Source organism: Triturus cristatus, chromosome 4_1, assembly GCF_964204655.1.
Source record: "Triturus cristatus chromosome 4_1, aTriCri1.1, whole genome shotgun sequence".
Classification (NCBI taxonomy): Eukaryota; Metazoa; Chordata; class Amphibia; order Caudata; family Salamandridae; genus Triturus; species Triturus cristatus.
Genome location: NC_140585.1, coordinates 222,686,161 through 222,710,526, shown reverse-complemented (window position 1 = coordinate 222,710,526; position 24,366 = coordinate 222,686,161). Strand labels below are relative to the sequence as shown.

Here is a 24,366-nt window from a genome sequence, read left to right as displayed (position 1 = left end):
AGGAAACAATGGGGTGCACACCTAATGTGTGTTCACCTGATACTTAATACATACGGTTGTACACTGACACGCTGTATTTTTGTTTAGGTAGAAATATGCCTCATGATCTGCAGGGGTAGAGGGGCTTGTAGTAACACCTTTGTCAAAGTACTCCTCTTGAAAATGACCTAATGGCACCCCTTGAGACCGCATTTTCCGCAAGGAATGCACTGCCACCATATTAGTGGCCCTTTTTCGTCTGCCAGGAAATTGGTTCAATTACCTCCAGCAGAAAAGCGCCAGACGGACTTTGCGTCTGCCGCGATACCCACCGCCATCCTAATTTGGTGGTGGGTAAAATCTCCAGTGATGGTGGAAGGACCGCCACCGCCGACCCAACGGTTGCGGTCCTTCCGCCATCATAATGAGCCCCTATGTGAGGTCTTTTTTAGCAAAGGGCTACCGATTATTTCTTTCTGAGTGACGATGTAGGGTAGATGTAAGAAGTGAGAGGTAAGGCAGAGATTTCTCTTGTTATTAATGCCAATGTTTCTAAGCAGGGCTGCCCTTTTTCCTGTGCCTGATGACTGCCCAGGAAGGCTGAAGTAAGCCAGGTGCCTCGATCATAGGCTTCATTGTGACCTTGTTTTGGATACTCCTGTGTGAAGCCAGCACCATTGCTACTGCTGTGAGAGCCATCAACTAGCACAAAGGCTGTGTCTGAGCTACAGCCAGAACATGGTATTTTAAAGAGAATCATCCCATATCTGTTCTGAAACCTCAATAGTGGATCCACATCCCCTTTCTGGAAAATTATTATTAAACTGGAACTGCGAAAAGATTGATCCCTAGGTCGCAAGAATGAAGGTAACAAAATGTCTCTGTATATTCAGTGGTTTTTTTTGTTTCAATATTTGTAATTAAGTCAATGAATAAAATTTGCTTGTGATTTTTGTTTCTTCTGTGTTTTTGATGCTTATATGTGTTTCTCTAATTTACTGGGAAAATTCATTCATCTTTCAATGACATTCAGTACAATTGATTATAGTCCCATTCCTTTACTTGTGGCTCCTCAACTGAATACTTCCTCTGATGGCCCAACAGAGTAGGAGCCATCAATGAAAGGAGTTTATGCCATCTATCCTATTTAAAGTAACACTTGGCTGTAAGGGAATAGGAAAATAAATAATGACGCCGTCACCCTGGCAGAAAACTCCTAGCATGAGGGACCATTCATTTTTTTGTTTTTCAAAAATAAACTCAGTTTTTTAAAGTTTGGCTGGCCAGCCATCATGTCTAACCCTTCTGTCCGTCAAACGTTTCATGCATAAACAGGAGCCATCATGAGACAGTTCCTATTAAGGTAGAGAGTTGTTCACACAGCCAGCGGAAAAAAAATTTGTTGGGAGGGAAGGTCTCTCAGGATGGCGGAGGTACTGCTCTCTGCCATCCTACCGGAGTTAACTCTATCCTTGATACTCTAAATCAGGACCATAGTTTTATTCCCTTCTGTCATGAGATTGGAATAAAATCTCTCATTTATATTGTGTTGGTCACATAATTAGGGGTCCCATGCAATTGTTTATATTTTGATAAAATCACCCTATGTATTAGATGTCACTATGTTACCTGGGATACAACATTTTCATTTCTTGTTCTTCTTTTTGAAATCACTATTTCTAGATGTTGTAGTCTTATTTGTTAAATTGAACTGGACCAGAATTAATAATTACAGAATGCACTGATTTACAGCAGAAAAAGGTGCCCTGATAGCATGGAGGCCTTTGATAATCCTATATCTCGCCCTGGTACATTCCCGTGGCTTTGTGATTAAGAGTGAGTACATAGCATTGGAGGAGTAAACAGCCTTAAATAGTTTTGCAAAGGTTCTAATCATCTTTATCATCAGCCACATCTGCAGGTAAGAGTAAAGGAATAGGAGCATTTGTGGAGCACAATAAAAATACGTTAAGGGCCTTCCACGTAGGTATGTCTCGTCCAATGGTGTAATGGAGTTGCATTCTGTACCAAGTCTGTCAAAACACTTTGAAACATTTGGGACCTTTAGACCAATAACTTAGTGCCTGCATCTCAGCCTCTTTTAGAACTAAGGGCCTTATGATACAAAATCACAAGGATCAGGACCACAAAAGTGCCAATCATTATGTACAAAACTCTTTTTAAAATTTGAAAAATTCTTTGATTAGTAAAGGGACGTTTGTGATTGTATTCGAATTGCAAATAGGAAATTTACAATTTGGAAAGGATTTTTTTGAAAGTTTGTGACTGCAATAGGTGGTGCAAACCATTGATGAGCTAACAACCCTCTAGTTTAGCTGGTAACTAATTTGCGAAGGAGAAAGAGTCTACTTAGGTCTCCTTCTCCTTTCGCTATCAGGGGGGAGACGTTTCCCAAAGCAAAACAAGGAACATGAGTTGCATTAAAAAAAATGTTTTACATTTTGGAATGTAGTCATAGAGATGGTGGTTTGCTGTCCCTTACAAGGCACCATCCCTGTGATTACAGCCGAATCTCGCAAATTGGCACCTGTCTAATGAATAATTATTAAGCATGTTATTCTGCAACCTCCTGCAATTTAATATCTTGCGAACAGACAAAACAGTAGATAGGTTGGTTTGCAAAATACTATTCCACTCGCAAAAAGTGTGGAATTTGCAACCACGTTTTCTAAGTTCAATTGTATTACATCAGAAACTTTAATGAAATTGATGGCAATTGTGTTCACTCCTTGTTTGCAATTCTACCTGGTGTAAGTACATGTTGAAATCTGCATAAAGTATAACAAACAAAATTAAGCTGTTTAGAAGCAGTCAGATAAATAGTGACGTTTTTCTGCTATTTGCATGTCTATTGGCAAAGTTGTGCATACTCTCTACTACTTAGCCAGACACCAACAGAATAATTAAGTTTAGTTTCAAGATATTTACATGGCCACCTGCAAAACAGTACATCATTTCTACCATTTATCCAGCTGCCTGGTAATATTGATATTTCTTTGGTACTTGCCAGGCTAATGGCCAAATATTAGTTAATTTCTGCTATTTAGCCTCATAATTGTGTTTCTTTGCTATTATGTGGCTGCTGGCCTAATTGTACATGTCTGCTTCTTTGCCAGCAGCTGAGTAATGAGTGAATTGTTTGCCAGATAATACAAAACCTCTTCTATTTAGCCAGTGGCCAGGTAAACAGTTAAGGGCCCTTGTTATTTGCACAGCTCCCAGCTAAACAGAGCAGAGTCTATTATTTAGTGGCAAGGTAAATAGTTGTTTTTCTTCTTCTATTGTCAAGGCTGCCTGCCATATAGTAAATAATTTTCACTATTTAACTAGGGGCCAAGTAGATAGCAGTGAAAATTCACTATTTATGTGGCGGACGGGTAAATAGCCACTAGCAACTGAAAATGCAAGCAAATAAGGGTTGTTGAGTGGAACTAACTTTAGCTCCGAAGTGGTGTATTTTAAATGTATGGGGAGACTCCGATCTGGGACAAGCAGGCCGGACCTGGGGTACTCTAGGACTGATTGTAACGAAACAAAATATAGTCCGTAAATGGGGATCGGGTGAAATACCGACCCGAAGTGAATGGAAGCGAGATATGGACTGGTGTATGATAGCTGAAAAAGCAGTTTATATTAGCACGGGGTGTCCAAAGAAATGGGGCACACTTTGAGACAAATGGAATAAGTACAGAGGGTACCCCTGCATGACCCTCCTTAGAGGAGACAACCCCGGGCTGGACTCAACCTCTCCAACAGGGAAGAGAACTAGGGAAAAGAAAGGAGACATAACCAGACATAACAAAGTATATGTAAAAGATTATAACCAATCATATGATGTAACAAAGTAATGACGAATAATGTATAAATGGTACTGTTATGGTACTGTTCTGCTTGATTTCATTAATAACAAGATGGTGTAAAAAATAAAAATAAAAAGAAGAAAATGCAGGTGAATGTCTGGAGCACTCTCATGATGGGCTGTGGTAGCCCAGCGCAGAACAAAGCACCTGTTTCTTGCATTCCCAGTGTGTAAAGTGAATTCATATAATCCGCTATTTCTTTGAGTTATTGCTTTATTTGCAGCCAGTGCATCTTGGAAATTAATTTACTGCAGGCGCATAAATAGACAACTAAGGGCCCTTGGTTTCATAACATAGTGTATTTGTAAGGCTCATGTTCACTACAACAGGTATCTTGGCGCTGAATAACAGGATGTTTATTGTTACCCAACTCAATGGTACTCATTTTATCAACCTCAGAAGGATGAAAGACACGTTGGGATTTGAACCTGTGACCATGAGGTCAAACACAGGCTCCTGCGGTGGGTGCATTGGTCCCCTAGGCCACGAGACCCGGCTAGGGGCTGGGAATGCCAACATACAAGGAATAGAAACCATGAATAAAGTTAAGGAAAGTCACTGTGTGATTCCCACTACAGTTAAGACAATTGCATGCAAATATGAACTTTCAACCAAGGGGAGGAGTCTGAGCCATTCCAACACCTTTATCAAACATATATAAACAGGTCACAGGCGACACTTCTATCTGCTGTAAAAAGAAAAGCGTCTGCAAAGAGTTGCAAAGAGAGGTAAGCTTCAATTGTTCACTTTTTAGATAATGTTAATTTGATGTTCGTTGCTTGCTTTTGTCACTGTTTCACCTTTGATACTCCACTAGTTTCAGGACTCCAAACAAAAATGGGAATAGGAGGGAACTTTAAAATCTGCCACGATCCAAGCAAGCAGCCACGGGCTTCATGGAATGGATCAAAACTCAACATAGCACAGGTGGTATTTTAAATATGCACCTTTGTTGACATACGGAGGCTTCCATCACTGTCACCTGGTAAACTCCAGGGCAGTGTGAACTAAAAGCTATACTTATAACCGAGTTTTTCTTTATGTAAGGTCCATGGTACACAGCACTGTTGAATAAAAGACGTTCTTACGTCTCCCGATGTCTGAATGTCATCTGCACCATCCGCAATGTTCATTCATGTTCTTAGTAAAGCACTCCAGCTGCACTCCTCCAGGAGCAATCAGATTAATAAGGAAAGGTTATATCTCCTGCAGAGGCTGCACTCATACCTCACAACTAACACCTTCATGATACACAGCACAAGTCGGAAGAGCTGTGCAGTGTTTGCCTCCCGCGGTTTCCAAGCTGTGCTGCCTGCAGTTCATGTTTTTATTCTGACACATTCCAAGTTGTAGGTATCACAGTTGAATTAATCTGGGATGCTCTGGTACATTATAGTGTCTGATATGGCTCTTGCACTGGTGGTGGTTTTAATATGTTTGTCACACATGGAATGCATACAAAACGCAGCAGCCAGACTCACACTCAGGCTCCCACCCTGCACACACATCACCTCAGACCTCAAAGAGTTCCACGGCTCCCTGTCCACAAACACGCTCTCCTACTTTAACAGCTGTATCAGTTTCCAACCCCCGACCACAAACATGTCTTCGGCCGGCCTTCTGCTCACAGAGTCAGAGCCGGCAGCTACACCTACTTGTCACTCACACCCAAACAATAGCCTGGAACAGCCTCCCCCTGCACATCAGAGCCACCTCTCCAGACCCTGGATTCCGCAGGAAGCTGAAGACCTGGCTCTTCACCTCGGCCTCAGACTCGGCCAGCCCAGTGCCCTTTCATTCAACGCCTGGATACACTCCAGAGCGAGATGTGCGCTCTACAAATGGGCAAACCAGAACCTGTGATGATAAAGTTCATATATTGACTGGAATTCTGAAATAAAAGAAACCTGCTTAAGCTTCTTTATGGACTGGCTTTGAGTCAGCTTTTACCAAAGAATCACAGCACTACTAGATTTTGTGTGCAAGCAACTGTCTGGATGTGCTATGGAACATTAGTGTAGCTGCTTTCCGTATAAGCTTGGCACCGATTTAAACATATAAAGTTGTGTGAGGCCTTACAAATTCATTTTGCCTGTGTAACTTGGGTGTGTACCTCTAATTCCACCTGGTACTCAAAAAATGTATATTGTGAATGATATCAATCCAGCAGTGACACTGGTGACCCATCAAATGTTTGGACTTTGGAAATATTTAGGGTTATTGGCTGCCCCAGACTATAAAATATCTGAGTAGATGGTGAAACCTGACAACCATGCCAGTCCCACTGTGAAGATATTCTCGTCAGCTCATTTCTCTAACCTGTGCTTCTCTACCCAGCTCCATGAAAACATTGCTTTATGTTATGTTACCAGCATTTGTGTAGTGCACACTCTGCAGTTGAAGCAGCATTGATATAGTTTAAGCTTTTTCAGTTTCTCACTCTTCTCAGCCCTCCTCTTGAATGAATGAATGAATTCGTTTTTTTAGAGCACGACAGTTACTACCAGCGTGTTCCGTCACTGAGGCAAACGACCAGTCAGGGCCGTTTCTACCATTAGGCAAGACTAGGCGGCCGCCTAGGGCGGCAAAAGGGGGAGGGCGGCAAAAAACATGAGTTTGAGAATATCTAATGCATTAATTCTTCTAGCCTGGATGATAGGAGGAGAGTATGATGGTAGTAAAAAGGAGGGGGTGGCATTCTTCAATTCTCGCCTAGGACTGCAAAACACCTAGAAACGGCCCTGCGACCAGTCGGGGTTGTCCCATACCCCACAGCTTAAATGGGAGAGTTTCCAGAATCTTGCAGAAAGATTTCTTTTCGGGGATGCATCTGAGAGGAAGTGGGAGCTTATTCCAGTATTTGGCCACATGAACCAAGCAGGCTGAACCTCGCCATTGCTTCCGTTTGGTGAGGGTAAATATAAACAGCCTTGCTGACTGGGAACGTTGAGTTCTTTTGGGGCGTTTGATCCTCCTGCCCTGCCACGCTCTCCCAGTGACCCTTACTTTCTCAATATCCAAACCGAACCTCCATCTTCCATTGCTTGAGCCCGCCATTAAGCCTCTGTCTGAGCTCTCTTCTGCCTAAACATCTAGCTGTACCAAGTTCACCTGTGCCACCCATCGGCCCTCCCCAACCCTATTCTCAGTCTGTACTCATTCCAAGAAAAGTCTTATTACCCCACAATTTTCTGCTGCCCTATTGATCTTCTTTCCTGATTTCCTAGCCTACTACATAACCCTCCTCTCTGGCTATGTATGTGTGTAGGTATGTATATGTCTGTGCATTTGAAAATGTGAAGATAGTTGAAAGGGAGCTGTTCAAAACTCATACTTTTGCCCTGTTCACCCCCATTTGTTTGCTGAATGATACTGGTGTTAACTGACTCTGACTGTGCCCTGGGCTCTGCTAACCAGGCCCAGGGCCAGTGCTATGTGTAAAAGGGTACATGTAATAGGGTACCCTTACAATTGGTATTGACAGACCCCTTAGCAATTTAGTATATATTAGGGCTAGGAGGCTCATGCTACCTATAAGTTCCTAATATGTAATAGAGCATGGAAGGGTAGAGGCCAGCAGATTTCCTGTTCTTGCATGTGTGCACTGCTGAGTGCATGCTGTCATTCTTAAGACACCTTGGCCTCGCAGACTGTCTTTAAAAGTAAAATTGTGTGCAAACTCGACTTTGGTGGTATGGCACTTTAAATGTGATAATCTACCTTGTGTTTACATATTAGGTACTCCCTGGGTTTCCCCTTGGTGTCCCAGGGGTGGGGGGGTCATGCAACTATAAGCAGGGGCCTTATAAAAGATGATTATATGCCCTGGTGAGGGTAAAACTGCCTGTTGCATTTTTCCCGATTGTATAGGCTTGGCTACATAGGCTAAAATTGACATATTATTAGTTATAAATATTGCTAAGAAAGAATTTAAATATTATTCAAGGACTTAAAAGATTGGCGTTGATAAATGCAACAACTTTCCACTGTTGAATTTCTCTGATTAAGTGGCCTGGCTGGAGCAGAGGTTATCTGATGGAGAAAGCACTGAAGCCGAGGAGGATGGATCCTGCAGAGGGGGCTGGGTAAATCAAACTGAGCTCAGAGAACAGCTCAGTAAGTAATGCCAGGCGTAGCTACCCCCACATCCTGTACCCCAACCAGATGGCAGGCTTAGGACAGGAATTTGCAGAGGTCAGGGGAGGCAAACTAATGGAAATGAGCCACACTGTGGGTTGGTTTAGCTAGCTCGTACTCCTCTAGAGAGAATTTATCCATGTTGGATTTGGAAGTGCAATGCTTTGTGGGACAAGAAGAGGCCACACTTTGGAGGATGTTGTCATGCTTTTGGGTTGCACCCAGCACCTCATTAGATAGAGGTGCCCCCCTGCTTGTCACCCCAGAACACTGAATAAATATGTGAGAGCTGCATAGTCTCTAAGATCTGCTGACTGAAATTACAAGGAAAAGAAGGACTGTCATGCTGGAATCTGGATTTGCACTCCGAGGCCTGCACTCTGAATGACTGTGCCAGCTGCCCAATCTGGTGCTATGGCCCGGGGGACTGTGCCTTGCTTCAAGAAGGATTAAGGCGTGGACTCCCTGTAAGCTATAGGTTAACAGAACCACACCTACATCATCTCCACGGAAAATTCCCATCCTTGAGTGCGTCCGCTGGACTTTTAAGTATTTGGCCAGGTTCATTTTGGAGAGTGTAGTTGTGCATACGTACCCCTACCAATAACCCACTTTCCAACATTTGAGGCCCCATTTAAGCACTAATAGATGTCCCAGAGTGGCGCTATATGTTTTAACGCACTATAAAGTGGTGAATCTTCAAAAAAAATATCTCCGGTTCCCTACATTGGATTTGTGTTGTTTTGGTGTCTATTTCTTCATAAAATATTTATTTTTTCTGTTAATTGGTGTGGGATTTTTATTGTTTGTTGTGTCTTACTTATGTGATTTATTGATTTTTTAAAAATACATTTACACTCCTGTCTCCTATGTTAGGCCTGACTGCTCGTTGTCACCTACCAAGGGATGAGAAAGGGGCTAATTTACAGAGACCTTTACTGGGCCCAATTCTGTGCTAGTAGCCTTGTTGCTAGTGGTAGGGGAATACTTACCTGAGTGGGGCTTTACTGGGTTGAAAGTAATGACACAGCCCACAAGTCATTGGAGGGGCTGGTGCTGAGAGCAGAAGTGGATTGTCACTGCAATGTGATGTAGTGGTCTTTAAAAGTTGTCTCTTCAGCTCTTTATGAATTTGGAGAAGGCTTGGTAGCAGTCTTGATGTATAGAGCAATGTCTTTGCAGATTCTGGGTGCACAAATGGAGAATCCCTGATTTTCTTGTGCACACTTTTCTATCGCCAGTCTGATGGTGTCCTGGCAGAGAGCATGCATGCAGTGAACCATCAAAGATGGTGAGCTTGTCTTTGAGATAAGCGGGGGTGCTGGTCAAGGTGGTTTTGTAGATGATGGTGCAGGCTTGCAAGGTTAGCCTGGAGAAGTGCGTTGGAGTGGAAGACACTTGAGGAGACATGCTGCAGAGTACAGGATGCCCCACACAGGGCCAATGAGGATTCTGGGATACAGAGGAGTATGATGTTTACCCCATCAAGATGCAACGGAAGGAGGACTTGAATGGCAGTTATTAAACCACTTTCTTTTTTTTAGTTTAGATTGGTGGTACCTGGCTGTCTATCTTTTCTTCCTGATGATGCCATGGGAGTGAACTCATTGTCCTTAGTTTTGAGCTAAGTTTGGATCACTCGTTGCTTTTTGTTCTTGACAAATAATAGAAATTGTATTTATGTGATGTTACACTTCAAGTGAATTCTGGACATTAAGCTATGGATGACATACAAGCAGTGTCTGAGGAGCTGAATGTTTGGAGAGAGAAGACTTTTCAGTGGAGTTGTGTATCATTGGCATGTTTGTAAATTCTAGTCCTTTTATCAGTGAATAGAGTTCCCAGGGCTCCATGTTGAGGTTGAAGAAGATGAGGGGTAAGATGAACTCTGGGGATACTAAGCAGGCGACAGGGAGGTTCTTGGACCAAGAGTTATACATGTGAATAAGTGGAAGTTGGTTTGATAGTTGGAGGAGAAGCACTGAAATATGCTGCTATTGAATCCCAGTTGAGAATACAGTGTGAGGAAGAGGGTAGGATGGACTATGGTGTGAAAGGTGGCTCAGACTTTGAGCAATTTGAGTGGGCAGGGCTTATCATTCTCTGACATCTACGGAACATTTCTGATATGGAACGTAACTGTCTCTGTGCTGCAGCATTATCTGAGCAGGAATGGTAGCTGTGCAGAGGGTTGGTTGGTATTGATATGAACATGGAGTTGAACATAGACTGCTTTTGCAATGAATATGATGATGAAGGGTAGGTTAGTAATAGGACATAAGCTGGCCAGGTCTTCAGGGTATAGTGTGGATTTCTTTAAAAGAAGGAGGATCTGATATGTCTTGAGAGCTGGAAAGATGCCTTGTGTGAAGGAGGTATTGTGAGTAGAGATGAGAGAGCTTCGCCAGAGAGGACTTTGATGAAGGATGAGGGTAAGACATCCTCTTCATACTCTCAGTGACTCAGAGTGCCAACAAGATCTGTGAGAAACCCGCCCTCTGTTTTTCCTCAATAATGTCTCTAACATCTCCTCCCAGACATCTTCTCACCATTCTTCTTTACCAAACATCAGAATCAACCCTCTTCAGCACCTTTTACTCATCCTTTCATTACCCAGTCCCTGTCTCACTCCTTCTGTACCAAACCTGTCAGATTATCTGTACCCTACCTCACCCTTCATCTCACAGATTACCCGTCACAGCATTTATGACTCACCTTACTCCTATCCCTAGTATCTTCTAGCCTGCTTAGCTAGTGCATCTTTGTATTGATTGACCTGTCGTAGCACCAAGGATCCTCCGCACTCCTATTCTGACAGAGCTTAAGGAAAAACTTTCAAGAATTTGCAACAGTAGAGGAGGAGACTCATGCCGGGCTCTGAGACAGTGAAAGATAGAGGTTCTATATGTCTCAGTGGCAGTGAAGGTTGCAGGGCTGCTGTGGCTACATTTACTATGAATGAGCCAATCCTCTTTTGCTGTGCTCTGCATCCGAGTTAAAAACCTTCTGCTGCATTCTTCACATGGATGAAAACCATTTTACTGTATCCTGACCCAATGAAAACACCTTCTATCTATTTACTATGGCCTTTCACTTACCTTTATGGCAGGCTAGTGATCTCTGCTCCATTTCCTCTCATTATTGATACAGTTTTAATGCCATGGAGGCAGTCTGAATTGAGACAGAAAGTTGCAATTGTTTTTTGACTCTACACTCTTATTCTAATTTCAGCACATGCACCACGGCTGAGGTGGAGGTGCAGATGGGACAGAAATGTGCAAATGTGTCAGAATGGTTAACTTCTCTGATGACCCAATTTCAGGGCATTTGAATGGCTTGCCTGGGTTCTAAATCAGACCCCCAGTGTGAACTTACTAGGATTCTAAATGGTCACTTCTAATTCCCTTGTTCAGAATTTTGGGGTAATTCCAATTTGGCTGGAAACCAGATGTATGCAAATTTGCATTGATCATGCTCCAATAGGAACAGTCCAGTCCAAAATGCCAGCTCATGTCCCTTCTGAGCAACAGCACAAGCAACAATGTACCAGTTTTGACCCAGCTGCACCTTGTCAGTGAGGTATAGTTTGAGTACCGTGGCACAAGGGAGCACAGAATCCACACCACCGCATAGCTGTAGCACTTAGTATGCCACACTTAAGAAAACACAAAGCTGATGGTGGAATTCTTGCAAATATCTCATCCATTTTCAGTTACTCGGGTCGCATTCCAGTCCATCATTTTTCACCCACAGCAGACTGTAGGAAGATGGCCATGTCTGCTTATGCTCATGAGGGGGGTCTCATATCTTTACTCACCTTTATGTGATGTGTGGGTTGCGGCGCACTGGCTATATTTTTGGACACACTTTATTATTACAGCAACATATCTACGTCACCTCAACTGCATTTATTTTCTGTTGAATATATTTCCAGACGGCTTTCTTGGTACTTTGGTCGCACACAGTGCCCAATTTCCAAAACGCTAACCAGTGTCCCTGTAGGGAACAAAATCAGGGGCCACAATACAAATAGGTATTCAGAGAGAGGGGCTAGAATGTAACAATGGCATCGGTGTAGCCACATTTCTCACAGAGCAGAAATCATCCTCATCAAATAATGAGCTAGTTGGTATACATGTAGCTTGTCAGGAATCAAACTTTAAAAAAATATGAAATTAGTGAATACAATTGCTTTTACAGCATGTACACAAATGAAAGCTGTTTACAAATTTTGTTTATTTGCTTCTTGAATAGTAAGTGCCTGAACCTGTATGAACTGTCTAACCTGAGGGAAGAGCTGACGTTTAACACCATTCATTGAACAATCTCTGTAACTTCATTTTTTCATCTTTCCCCTTCCAAGTAGATTAGCTGTCTTGAAATGCTGACATTAACTCCTGTTCTTTGCCTGAAATCTGCATGAAGATAAAATCTTAAACAAAGAAATGAAATATGTATGCCAGCAATGGGAGAAACTGGGGCTCACTTGGTCTAGTCGTCCCCTTTTGCCAGTTATCACCACCTCACAACTATCATAACCCCTCATCATCACATCCTTGACTCCAGCCCATAATTGTTTCACAAGAAATTACCAGCTTTCACCCCTACACCCTGAATAGAGAGCAATTGTGGTTACCATTGTGATGGGTGGTGATGGGTGGTGTTAAAGGGGTAGGTAGGGTGAAGGATATACAGCCCTGCCAAGTACCAAGCATCAGGAGTTAGAAGCATTTCAGTGTGGTTGTCCGCATCACCACACTGAAATGCAAAATCGAGCATAACAGTGCCTCCTCAGTACTAAGTAATCATGCTCCAATACTGCCTGATTGAAACAAAAGCTGGTGTGGTCTGGAGTGGCAGCATGCTGTGGGTAGGATGATGGCTCTGTATATACTATACCAAAGTAAGGTATAGTGTGTACAGAGTCCAGGGAGTCCCTGGAGTTATAGCAGAGGCTAAATTAGACCAGTACTAATAGCTCTCTTTGTGGTAATGTGGGCAAGCAGTTAGGCTTATCCAGAGGGTGTGTTAAGCGGTTATTGTATTCACTCGATCAAGGCTGATGGTAAACACTCAGAGACTGAATCCAGACCTAATTAGGTTAGTATAAAAAGGTATACTTATATATTTTTTTTATGTAGAACCAAGCAGGACTTGGCACAGGCAAGTAAGAAATACTTTTAAATGCAAAGCTGTACACAGAAATACAACTGTGGATTGTATTGGAATCGTTTACAGGTTTGCATTACTTTTAAAACAGTGTAAAATACAGTCAGATTACTTTTGATTACTCTTGGACTACTTTTCAGTTACTTTCAGGACTTGAGGTGATATGCCGAGATATCACACACTGGATGATGTCACTTACAGGTAAGCACAACAATTCTTAAGTTAAGACACAGTTACTTTCTTTTCATGCGAAACAGTAGGTCAACAGAAATTGCTTGTGAGCAGGCCATTTGGCTGTGGGAGCTTGGCTCCTGAGGTAGGGATCAGCACTGCAGGGCAACCAATGAGCACAAGAGCTACACCCCCAGCGGCACAGGGACAGCCGTATGCAGAGTGCCAAGGAGATTTTGTGTACTCTGTGAATTCCAATGGAGATCTCCGGTTCGGAAAAAATGCTGCAAGCTCGGTTGGCGTGACTTCCTGAAGGTGACCACTGGCTGGAGAGGTAAGTTGGGTTCTTGTGGGATGCCTGGACACTGTCGGTTGGGCCACCCAAGGAAGTACAGCATCAGGTGCAAGGGTTTTCTTTTGCCGTCGGGTCATCTTACCAGTTTCGGTCGCGGTCGGGGAGACACTTCAGGTTGAGACTGCAGGCATTGGCTTGATGCTTGGGGGAGGTCAGGAATCACCAGATCCCAGTTCACGATCACTGGGGAGACCTCTTGTGGTGTTGGGCCACATGAACTTGGGCTGTGGCCATCGGTGCAGAGTGGTGCAAAATCGCAGAGCCGCCTGGATCTGGATTCTGGGGGTGAGTCTTTGTCAGAGCAAATCCGGTGCTCACAGGAGACAGAGTCTTTAAGATGGGTGCATGGCAGGTCCTCCAAGCTCTGGGGGCTGCTGGACATGCCAGGGTTTCGCTGTAGGCAGGTCCGAGTTGGGACCGGATGATAGGGCTGGGGCCAAAGCAGTTGGTGTCCTCTTCTTCCTGGTTCAGCACGGCTCTTCGGTCCTTCTTCTTTCTTCCTAAAATCTGAGTAGGCAATTTTCAGGGTCGCCTCTAATTACTAGATTTTAGGGGCGTTCAAAGGGATGTGCAGGTTGGCACCAATGGGTGCCTTCCTTGGGGTGAGTGCACCAACTATTATGCCACCCTCCAGTGGGAGGGGGGCATGAGCCTCTTCCCAATTGGTTGGTCTCCTCATCTTCATGATGGTGGGGACTGAGATGTGTGCTTCACCTCACCTCCCCCACCTGAAGGGTGGGGTTGGGCAAAGGTGTGCACCCTTCTCCTCCTAACTCAGTTTTCCTGCTGATTCTCCTGCCCAAAGTGGGGGTCAGAACCGGTGGGAGCCGGTTGCTGGGGACAGCAAATGGAGGGGACAGCTTACAAAGGCGGCAGGCCTTTGAAGCTTCCCCTTCTTGAATCCAGCCCATCCGGGGGGAGAAGGCATGACACCTCTGCCCAGGATGAGTTTTGTTCTGGACCCAGAGAGTGGAGGCTCACTACCCAGGGGTCCAGAAACCTGTCTGGTGGTGGCAAGTGGCGGGAAGCTATTCAGGAAGCACACCTGGGATGGTCATTTTTCAGGGGGTATCTCTAAGATGCTCTCTGTGGGCATTTTACATTAAACCCCACACTGGTATCAGTGTAGGTTTAATGTGCTGAGACGTTTGATACTAAACTTCCCAGTGTTCAGTAAAGCCACTATGGAGCTGTGGAGTTTGTAATGACCAACTTCCAGACCATTTACTCTTTAGGGGTTTACTGCACTTACAATGTCTAAGAATGGACTTAGACACTGTAGAGGTACAGTGCTCATGCAACTGTACCCTCACCTGTGGTGTAGTGCACCTTGTTAGAGGGGTGGCTTACCTAGGCCACAGGCAGTGGATTGCAGGCATGGCACACAGGGTCAAAACTGATTGGCATATGGGTAGATCTAAATTGAGGTGGCATGGTGAGCAAAAGAATGAAGAATTTAACCCATATCTATTGAATGGGGGTAAATGTTTGATTTGCTCTGTGTTAAATCTGTTGGCAGAGGTAAGTACCTTTGTCCAAATAGGGACTCTTACTTCTAGTCAGGGTAAGGAGGTACACACTGTTGATAACCCCTGCTCACCTCCTTGGTAGCTTGGCATGAGCAGACAGGCTTATCCCCAAGGCAATGTGTAAAGTATTTGCACCAACACTCACAGTAATACAGTGAATCACCAAAAATGGACACTACACCCGTTATTATAAAAATAGAATATCTTTTTATAGTTTAGGTCAGATCAAAAACGTCCAAAAATGCACATACATAAATTACTCCATCTCTAGAAATGATCTCTTGAAACATTTTCACTTTGGTAATGTTCTCTTTAACAGGTGGACAGTGACTGCCCAAAATAGTGCCTTTATTCAATAAATGCCCCCGCTTTACTTTCAATCACCAAAAGGACGCTTGTCCTGCAATGTTGCCCCTGCAACTTGTAATCCTCAGAAGGACGCTTGTCCTGCAATGTTGCCCCACTGCACTTTAAATCAAAAGGACGTGGTGCGCCCTCTCACACACTCGCAGCCCCCTCCGATTCTCCACCCGCTCCCGGCCTCGTATAGGCACAGCGTGGCTGGGAGCGTTCACCTGGAGCTGCTCTTACTGTGTCTCCTCCTTCTCAGTGGCCCTCTGACGGGAGCCCTTCTCCACCGGCGATACAGCTTCCATGGAGACGGGCCTCTTGAAGCACAGCGTCAGCCGGGCCGGGACTTCCTTCCGCCGCTCCTCCGCAGACGCGCTTCTCATCCGGCGGCCTCCTCTGCTCATAGTGGTGATGTCGACTCAGTCGTCCCCGTTACCTAGGCGACCCTTCCGGCTCACTCTCGTGCAAACCCGGACCCGAGCAGTGACTCTAGCAGAAGCTTCCTAGTGTTGCAGGGTAACCGCTATGGCTGGGCCAATCCCAGTGCGGCGGGTGATGACGTCAGCGGACTCCGGGTTTGCGGCAGCCGGTGACGGCTGATTTAGGGATTCTGTGTCTTCCCGGGCTGGCGGCGGTGATCGGTGCCGGACAAAGGAAACAGCCACAGGGGAGACAGGGGCCAGACCTTGCCATCCCGCGTTTCCCGGGCCAGCGGCAGTGAACGCAGCACCAATTACGATCGGCACGACGGCAAGGGCGAGGGCTGGTGGAAGCAAGCGCCGATCCTCGTTCTTGGCACCTGAGGAACCAATTTACCGTGTCAGTCAGGCAGACTGCACGAGACAGAGCGAGTCCTTAGAGATCCTTAATAAGCTTTTGTTCCTGAGTTTCAACAGGAGGCCAGCTCATCTCAGGCCCTTGGAGACGTGGTAGGACACAGCACACAGCAAAGTCCTTTCTGAAAGCAGGAGGGGAACCCAGCACACAGCAAAGTTCCTCAAACCTCTTCCTTAGTAATCACAGCAAACTGCAAGTCAGCCCCAGATCACACAGCAAGGGCAGTCCTTTTCCTCAGTCTCTTCAGCTGATCTTCTTTGGCGTAGAGTCCTCTTGGTTGAAGAAGTAGTCTAATTTTACTGGGGTTTCAGCTACTTATACCCCAAAAGTCTTTGTTCTTACATGTTTAAGGGGTCCAGAATCTAGTCCAAACCAGTTCTAGGTGCCCTCTGCCAGGGCATGTCTTCTTTCTTTGTGAGGGGAGGCCATGGCCATCAGACACACTGCAGGAGGTGGAGCCAGCATTGTGGAAGGCAGGCACAGCCCTATTCAGGTCTAGGTGCAACTCCTCCAACCACTCTAAGTGCAGATAGGTCTATTCAGCCTAGGACTGACTCACCCAGCCTTCTGCAGCCACCCCCAGCCCCTGTCACTCACAAACCAGACAGTCAATACACAAACAGGCAGAGGCACACAGAAAGGTTGAACAAGAAAATAGCCACTTTCTAAAAGTGCTATTTTCAAACACAGAATTTAAAAACCATCTTACCTAAACTTTACCAAATTCTGAGTTCAGAGATACCAGACTCCATATGTCTATCTTGCCGTTATGGGAAGATATGCAGGTAAATATGATACACAGCATTCCCCATTCTAACCTATGGGCAAGATAGCCTTTCAATAGTGAAAAACGAAATTGGCAGTATTTCACTACCAGGACATGTTACCCACACTGGAACATGTCCTACCTTTCACATACACAGCACCCTGCCCAGGAGGGTACCTTGGGCCTACCATAGGGGTTCCCAATGTGTAAGAAAAGGGAAGGGTTACGCCTGGCAAGTGTGTACACTGGCCAGGACAACATGGCAGTTCACAGACTGCGCACAGGCACTGCGGTGGCAGGCCTGAGACACCATTTTAGGGCTACTCCTGTGGGTGACACAATCAGTGCTGCAAGCCCACTAGTAGCATTTGAATTACCAGCCCTGGCACACTCAGTGCACTTTACTAGGGACCTACTGGTAAAACAAATATGCCAATCATGGATAACCAATCACAATAACAATTTAACCAGGTAGCACTTGCACTTTAGCACTGATCAGCAGTTGCAAAGTGCCCAAAGCATCTAAACCAGCAAAAACGAAATCCAGTACAGTGTCAAAAATACAGGAGGTAGAGGCAAATAAGTCAGGGGAAACCACGCCGAGGATGCCAGGGCTAACAATCTGCAGTCCGTCCAACATCTGTGTGTCTTTTGCTTTCTCACCCTAAGTGCACCAGGTATGCCCAGACATAGGACCCAGGCTCACTGTGTCACTGGATTCAAGCTAGCCTGGTTGATGAGGGGTGATGCCCTGAAACCGGTCCCAGGATACTTGTTTCCGGTCCAGGGAGGGCCTGACTAGGCAGTTCGAGCTGGACTGTTCCCATGAGGCACGGAGTGAAGACTGATTTGCATATGGCTGGGTCTAAACTGGGGTGGCATGGTGAGTAAAGAACGATGGATTGAACCCATATTTATTGATTGAGGTGAATGTTTGATTTGCTCTGCATTCTGCCCATAATCTGTGTATCTTTTACTCATAATTACACTGCCATTATGAAAATGTTACACATAGCAATCTGAAACCTTGGCACCTATGAGGTTGCAAGATCCTTCAAAATGCTATGAGCGAAGACACTTTGTTCAAGAAGTGGCAGTTTTTTGTAGGCACTGAATATAAATGCCATTTTGTTCATTCCTTGTTCGTATATTTAAAAAATTGGCAAACTCAGATTATGTCAACAAATTGCGTTTTGGTCTCTGTCTTTGGGATGTCATGCAGTGAAAGGCACTGACTGGGTCCAATGATTTTCCCTCCCATGGAGGCAAACCTCCAAACACCGCTGGATAGGGTCGGCTTTGCTTGATGTTTTAAAATATTCCATTAAGGTCCTGCTATTACTGCCTGGAAAATGCATTGATTGTTAACCAAATTATTTGTATATTTGTGAAGTAAAAGGAACAATTTGGCTCATGTTTCTTTTTTGCATTTCATATCCCTCACTGGCTCCATACAATTGTGTCAGGTATTTGCCCCCCCATCTGTTTTAAATTTCACCACTTGCCACTGCCCCAAGCAACTGAAACCAGGCTTCTAACACCCACTCTCATACTCACAGTCACAGACACTCACTTGAAGGCAAAAAGAATGCCGCACACAGGTTGTGAAAAAGAAATGAATCACCACAAAGCTGACAAGTCCAGCTGTCTGTTCCCAAGAAGTGAGAGCTGTATAACATGTTCTCCCTGACCCTCTTCTCATTGCAGTACCATGTCTTTGAAGGAGAGACTGGAGAAGCTTCAGTGTCACTTCACCTGGAGTCTTGAGGAGCAAGACAAAACTGATATAGGACACGTGAAACAAGGTCTCAACCTCAGACTTCAACACACGCCTTACAACAACCATTCCACCTTTTACGCACTGCAGGCCTATATACACCAGCGGGAAGGGAGATACCAGGAGGCCCTTGAAAGTCTTAAGACAGCTGAAGAGCTTTTGGGAGGTCAACAAGTCAACTTGATTGGACATAAGTTGGTCATCTCTGGTAACTATGCCTGGATCTACTATCATTTGTGCAACTATGAAATGGTAGAGCAATACCTCGATAAATCTGACACAATCAGTCAATTCCTTTCTCAGCCCTCTCAATTTGCAGCAACTATTCCTGAGATTAGTGGAATGATTGGTTGGTCCCTAATGGCAATTGGTTTTCGATACGGAGAGCGGGCTACAAGCTGTTTCCAGGCAGCATTGTCAGAAACCCCCAAAAATGTGGAATGTAGTGCTGGGCTGGCTATAGCACTTTATGCAGTGGTCCAATGCAACGGCGCAGGCAGAGAACCGAAAGAAGAAGCTATTTCCAAACTTCAGGAAGTCATCCATCAAGAGCCAATCAATTATGAGTGTAAGGCCTACCTGGCTCAGCTGCTTAAGGATTCAGACTTTGGTCAAGCACAAGAACTTGCCGAAGATGTGGTGCAGAACAGTTGTGATCCTGAGGTCCTGAGGAATGTGGCACAAATCTTTCTGCCACAACATGTTAACAGATGCTGTGACATCCTAAAGCAAGCCATTTCCAAAGTTGGAGATTATTCTCTTCTTCATAGAGACCTGGGCTTCTGCTACCGGAGACAACTCATAAAGAATGTAAATGCAAAGATTTTGCCATCAGAAAACGCTATAGCAGCAGGGATCCAGGCTTACAAGCGTGCCATTGAATTGGATCCACTTTGTATCTTTGCAAAAATTGGCTTAGCAGAAATATATGGGTTGAATAACCAACAGACCTACCAGCAAGAGATATATGAGAATCTAGAGAGGGAGCTCCCTAATGCCAGTGAGAAATGTCAACAAGCTTTTTATGTCAGCGTCGGACGATTTCTACTCTATAAGAAACATTTGCTAAACGATGCAGCCAACCTATTTGTAAAGGGGGTCAGAATCTCTAGTGAAACAAAGAGCAGAAATACATGCAAATATGAGTTGTCAAAGATAGTTCATTTTTTGAAGCGAGATGGCAGAAACGAAGAGGCCAGGGATCTCTCACAACTCATCCAAGAGACCTAAAAAGGAAGAGATATTTTGTAGGAACCACAAAGTAGAGAAGATGCAATCATTAGAGTTAGTTATGGCCGCATTAGACCAAAGTGCATGGAATCGAATTCTAAATGGAACTTACATTGGAAAAGAAAACCAAAACCTTGGATAAATAGAGCAGAACAATTCTTTTCTGAAATAGTAGACCAACGAGAATAGGCCTGATTGAGAAAGTGACCTAGTGTGAGCTAATAGCACAGGGCCCAATACACCATATATTTGTGCACCTAAATTGCACTTTGGTGCGCTAACAGGTTAATTTATGAGTGCAAATCCTCATTACAGGTTCACAGTATATGAGTTCACACTAATAAATAAGGGGCATATCATCAAGCGGTAGCGATATTTATCGCTGGCCGCAATTAGCGTGTAAATATTTAACGCCAACTATGGCCGAAATCTATTGCCCGGTTAGCGCACTATTACCAACGCGCATCGCCAAGGTGATAGAAATCCAGGCAAAAGCTGCGGAAAGAATCAAAATCGCTGGAATTCCAGCGATAGAAAACCGCGTTAGGGAAACCCTTGTAGATATGGAGACGTGGACTCAGCATAACAATCCACCTCCCATTCTAGATATGGCTTAGTAAGAAAAATAGCAGGCGTTACAAACCGGCGAAATACCCGGTTAGCGCTGATTTTAATATTGCTATGCGTGTTAGCGATACACTTGTAAATAGAGAGAAGCTGGGTTAGCGATAATATCCCATGTTGTTTCACGGGACACGCCTCCCTTGCATCTCATTAGCGATGCAAGGCGATGCGATGTTGAAGCCAGCGCTAATCCCATTAAACACGCGTTAGCGTGCTCTTGTAAATAAAGCGATATTTTTATGGTCGCATTTTGTCCAAAAACGGACGCAAACGCGGCGATAAAAATATCGCTAGGCCTTGATAATATGCCCCTAAATTTGCTAATACCGAAATCTCTACCAGCAAGCCAGTGCACAGAAATGTCTGTGTGAGCGATTCCGCTTAGAAGGGCGTGTTTGTGGGCTACACTGTGAAGACTAACGTGCATAAGATGGCGAACATCCACGAATGTATGAGCTTCTGCTATTCACAACCCTTTTACAAGTGCTCTGCTGGTAGATTCCGTACCTGAACATTGAGGACAGGAGTAAATAGGTTTCCAGGGTGGAAAGGGAGTGGCATTCCAAAATTGGTGGTGGAGTACAAGAAGTCGTATCTTATCTCCACTGGAAAATGACTTTTCCTGTAGAAAACATTTATATGACATGTCTATATGTGAAAAGGTTTACCCATGTGAAAACTTGTGTGAATTTGCCACAGTCACAGGTTACCAGAAGTACTCTTGTAATTCGTTAAAAATGTACAAAAAAGTCAGAAATGCAATCACTACATTAGCTTAATCCAATGGAAGTACATTTCCAGGTTCTTTTATGAATGGGACCCACAGATACTATATAAAACATACAAATAGTATATCATATTAAAATATTAATGGCTTGTAGGAGGACGATGACAATACTTGCCATTGAAAGATCTGCAGCACGAATCATATTAATATACAAGGAGATGCACTGAATACATTTACATTCGTGGAAACTCAGATTAATTCACACTGAACGTCTGAGGACAAAAAAGTTGTAGTGAGACAATGTAAATTTTGAAATTCTACTGTCATGGGAGGATGTATTGTAATTTGTGTATTTTCCTGAGGTGTGATTTGTAATTCTATATATACACAATGTTTTACTACAGTGCTCTGATAAGTTTCGCATGAAGGATGTAAAATAGCATAAACAAAATTATATAGAAGTTTAAGTTATTGTATCTGGTATTAAGGCATACAATTAAACTGACACAACATAAAGTTAAAAGTTTATCCATAACTTAAGCATGTTAGAATAATAAATTGCACACCACTTAACTATTAAAATTATTTATGAAAAATGATTGAAAATCAACAGTAACATGTAGACAGCTCCAGATTCAGCAATACACTACAGTAGGACATTTCTTGACTATAGTCCACTTCAAAGCATGTGAAAACAGCAAATATGTCCTATTACTTTCCGCGGCATTGCGTGTTCGTATGCACAGCTGCCACCGATACAACAAAACATTTTCGCTACTGGCGATGCAGCCGCTCCTATAAAAACGGGATTTTGGTATTTTATTGAGCACCCTGTACGCACATAGGGGCATATTAACAAGGGCTTTATTTCCGCATTTTTGCCTTTAAAGGCCAAAGAAGCGGAGATAAAAATATCGCCTTATCAACAACAGGGTGCTAACATGCAAAATCGCATGTTAGCACCCTTTTTCACTACGCTTCCCTTTGCATCTCTAATGAGATGCAAAGTGGGCGTTCCAGAGCAAAATAATAGGAGAAATGTCGCTAAGCGACATTTCTCCTATTATCAAGCTTCACGCTAACTCTGTTAGAGACAAAAAAAGCAGCGCTAGCCACGGTTAACGCTGCTTTTTTACGCCTGCTAATTTTCAGATTTAGCCATGTAATCCAATGGGAGGTGGATTACATGGCTAAATCCACCATGGGCTATCAACAAGGATATCCCTATCCTTGTAGTTTTATCACTGCATTACCAGCAATAACCTCCCAAAATTCCGCTATCGCTGGATTTTTTATCGCCTAGGCGGTTAGTGTTCTTAATAGCGCGATAACCAGGTGAAATTCTCCAGCGACAGCGGGCGTTAAAAAAATTAACGCTAAGCGCCCTTAGCGTTAATTTTCCCTGTTCCTTGTTAATATGCCCCATACTCTTTAAATACACAGTGGGTGCTAAACAAAGCGCTGTGTCGAGGTAATGCTTGCACACTTGAAAATGGATTCTTAGCATGAAGCACTATGGGCTGGCATTCAGGCACACATAAGTGGATGCACAGCGGGCTTGGAACTCACTTTTTTCTTATGCATGGTGGGTCACTTGCATATTTGCTCTGCACACTGTATATAAACGCTTCCTGAAATTTACTAAGCAATCTCCAGCCTGGTACTTAGATTTGGGCATGCAGACTGCCAGATGGCTCATGTAGGGGACATATTATCGAGAAACAGCGCTAAAATTATCGCCGCTTTAGCGGCAGAAATCTGCCGCTAAAACGGCGAGAATGGGCTTGATAATACGCCCATGAGAATTCCAATAGAAGCCCATGTTCTGGTGTTAGTATGGGTTTCTATTGGAATTCTCTGCGGCATATTATCAAGCCCATTATCGCCGCTTTGGCGGCAGTTTTCTGCCGCTAAAGCGGCGATAATTATAACGCCCTGCTTGATAATATGCCCCCTTGTTGGCTAGTTATTCACGATAAGCATCTCATGGTACTTCATTTAGTCACGTCTTTTGTTTTAGGCATCTAGCAATGTGCATATACCAGCACTCCAATCCTTCCTAGTTTTTACTGATAATATGGGCTTACTTAGGCTAGCCCGAAGTAGTTATAAATAAAAGAAAAATTGAAATATAAGATTGCATACAATATTTTTGCTTTTAGAATTACGGTCTCCTATCAACCGCTGGTCCTGATGAAGCCTTTGAAATCATACAGACTGAAACGCATCAACTCTATTATGATTTAAAGGAGGCAACCTAAGATGAATATTTATAATTGTTTGTGCTGAGAAGAAAAAGTAGGTTGACACAAAAGAAAGTTAGGTGTCTTCTCTCTTGGCTATCTTGCATGTGGATTATATACCTTTGAAAGAATAGTTATAACCACTACCGATACATTGGTCCTAAATTGTGGTCTTGATAGCTTAATAATGTCTTATCTTTGTTTTTTGATCAGAAATGTCTTGTGTTGTAGGGTCTAAATGTGATTTATGTATACGTTTTGTAGATAATGTTGAATACATATGGGATTTTAAAAAAATTTGTCAATCATTGTATAACACGTAATTGCACTATGAAAAGATAAATATGGCAAACAAAAAATAAAATAAGTGAAAGGTTGAAAGCAAATATATATATTTGTCAGTAATTATTTTATTTTCAGTAATTCTTCACATAGATTTGTTTTGTGATTCCCAAACACATTTAACTTGTGCTTGTTTGATTACTCCCTAGTTGGATAACTAGCCCTGCTTCTCACGTGTTTTTTCGTAATCCTGTGGGCTGGACGGATGCTCTGTTCGTACTACCTCACAAAGGGAGGGGAAGGGCACA

At 43.7% G+C, this 24,366-nt stretch overlaps 1 protein-coding gene across 1 annotated transcript; it reads left to right on the top strand.

The window, feature by feature from the left end:
* Positions 1 to 4,562: 4,562 nt before the first annotated feature.
* LOC146854133 (interferon-induced protein with tetratricopeptide repeats 5-like) lies at positions 4,563 to 22,549 on the top strand. Its single transcript, XM_085650516.1, has 2 exons — positions 4,563 to 4,588; positions 18,883 to 22,549. The coding sequence occupies exon 2, from the start codon at positions 18,887 to 18,889 to the stop codon at positions 20,180 to 20,182; it is 1,296 nt and encodes a 431-aa protein (XP_085506642.1). The 5' UTR covers positions 4,563 to 4,588; positions 18,883 to 18,886; the 3' UTR covers positions 20,183 to 22,549.
* The last annotated feature ends 1,817 nt before the right edge of the window (positions 22,550 to 24,366 follow it).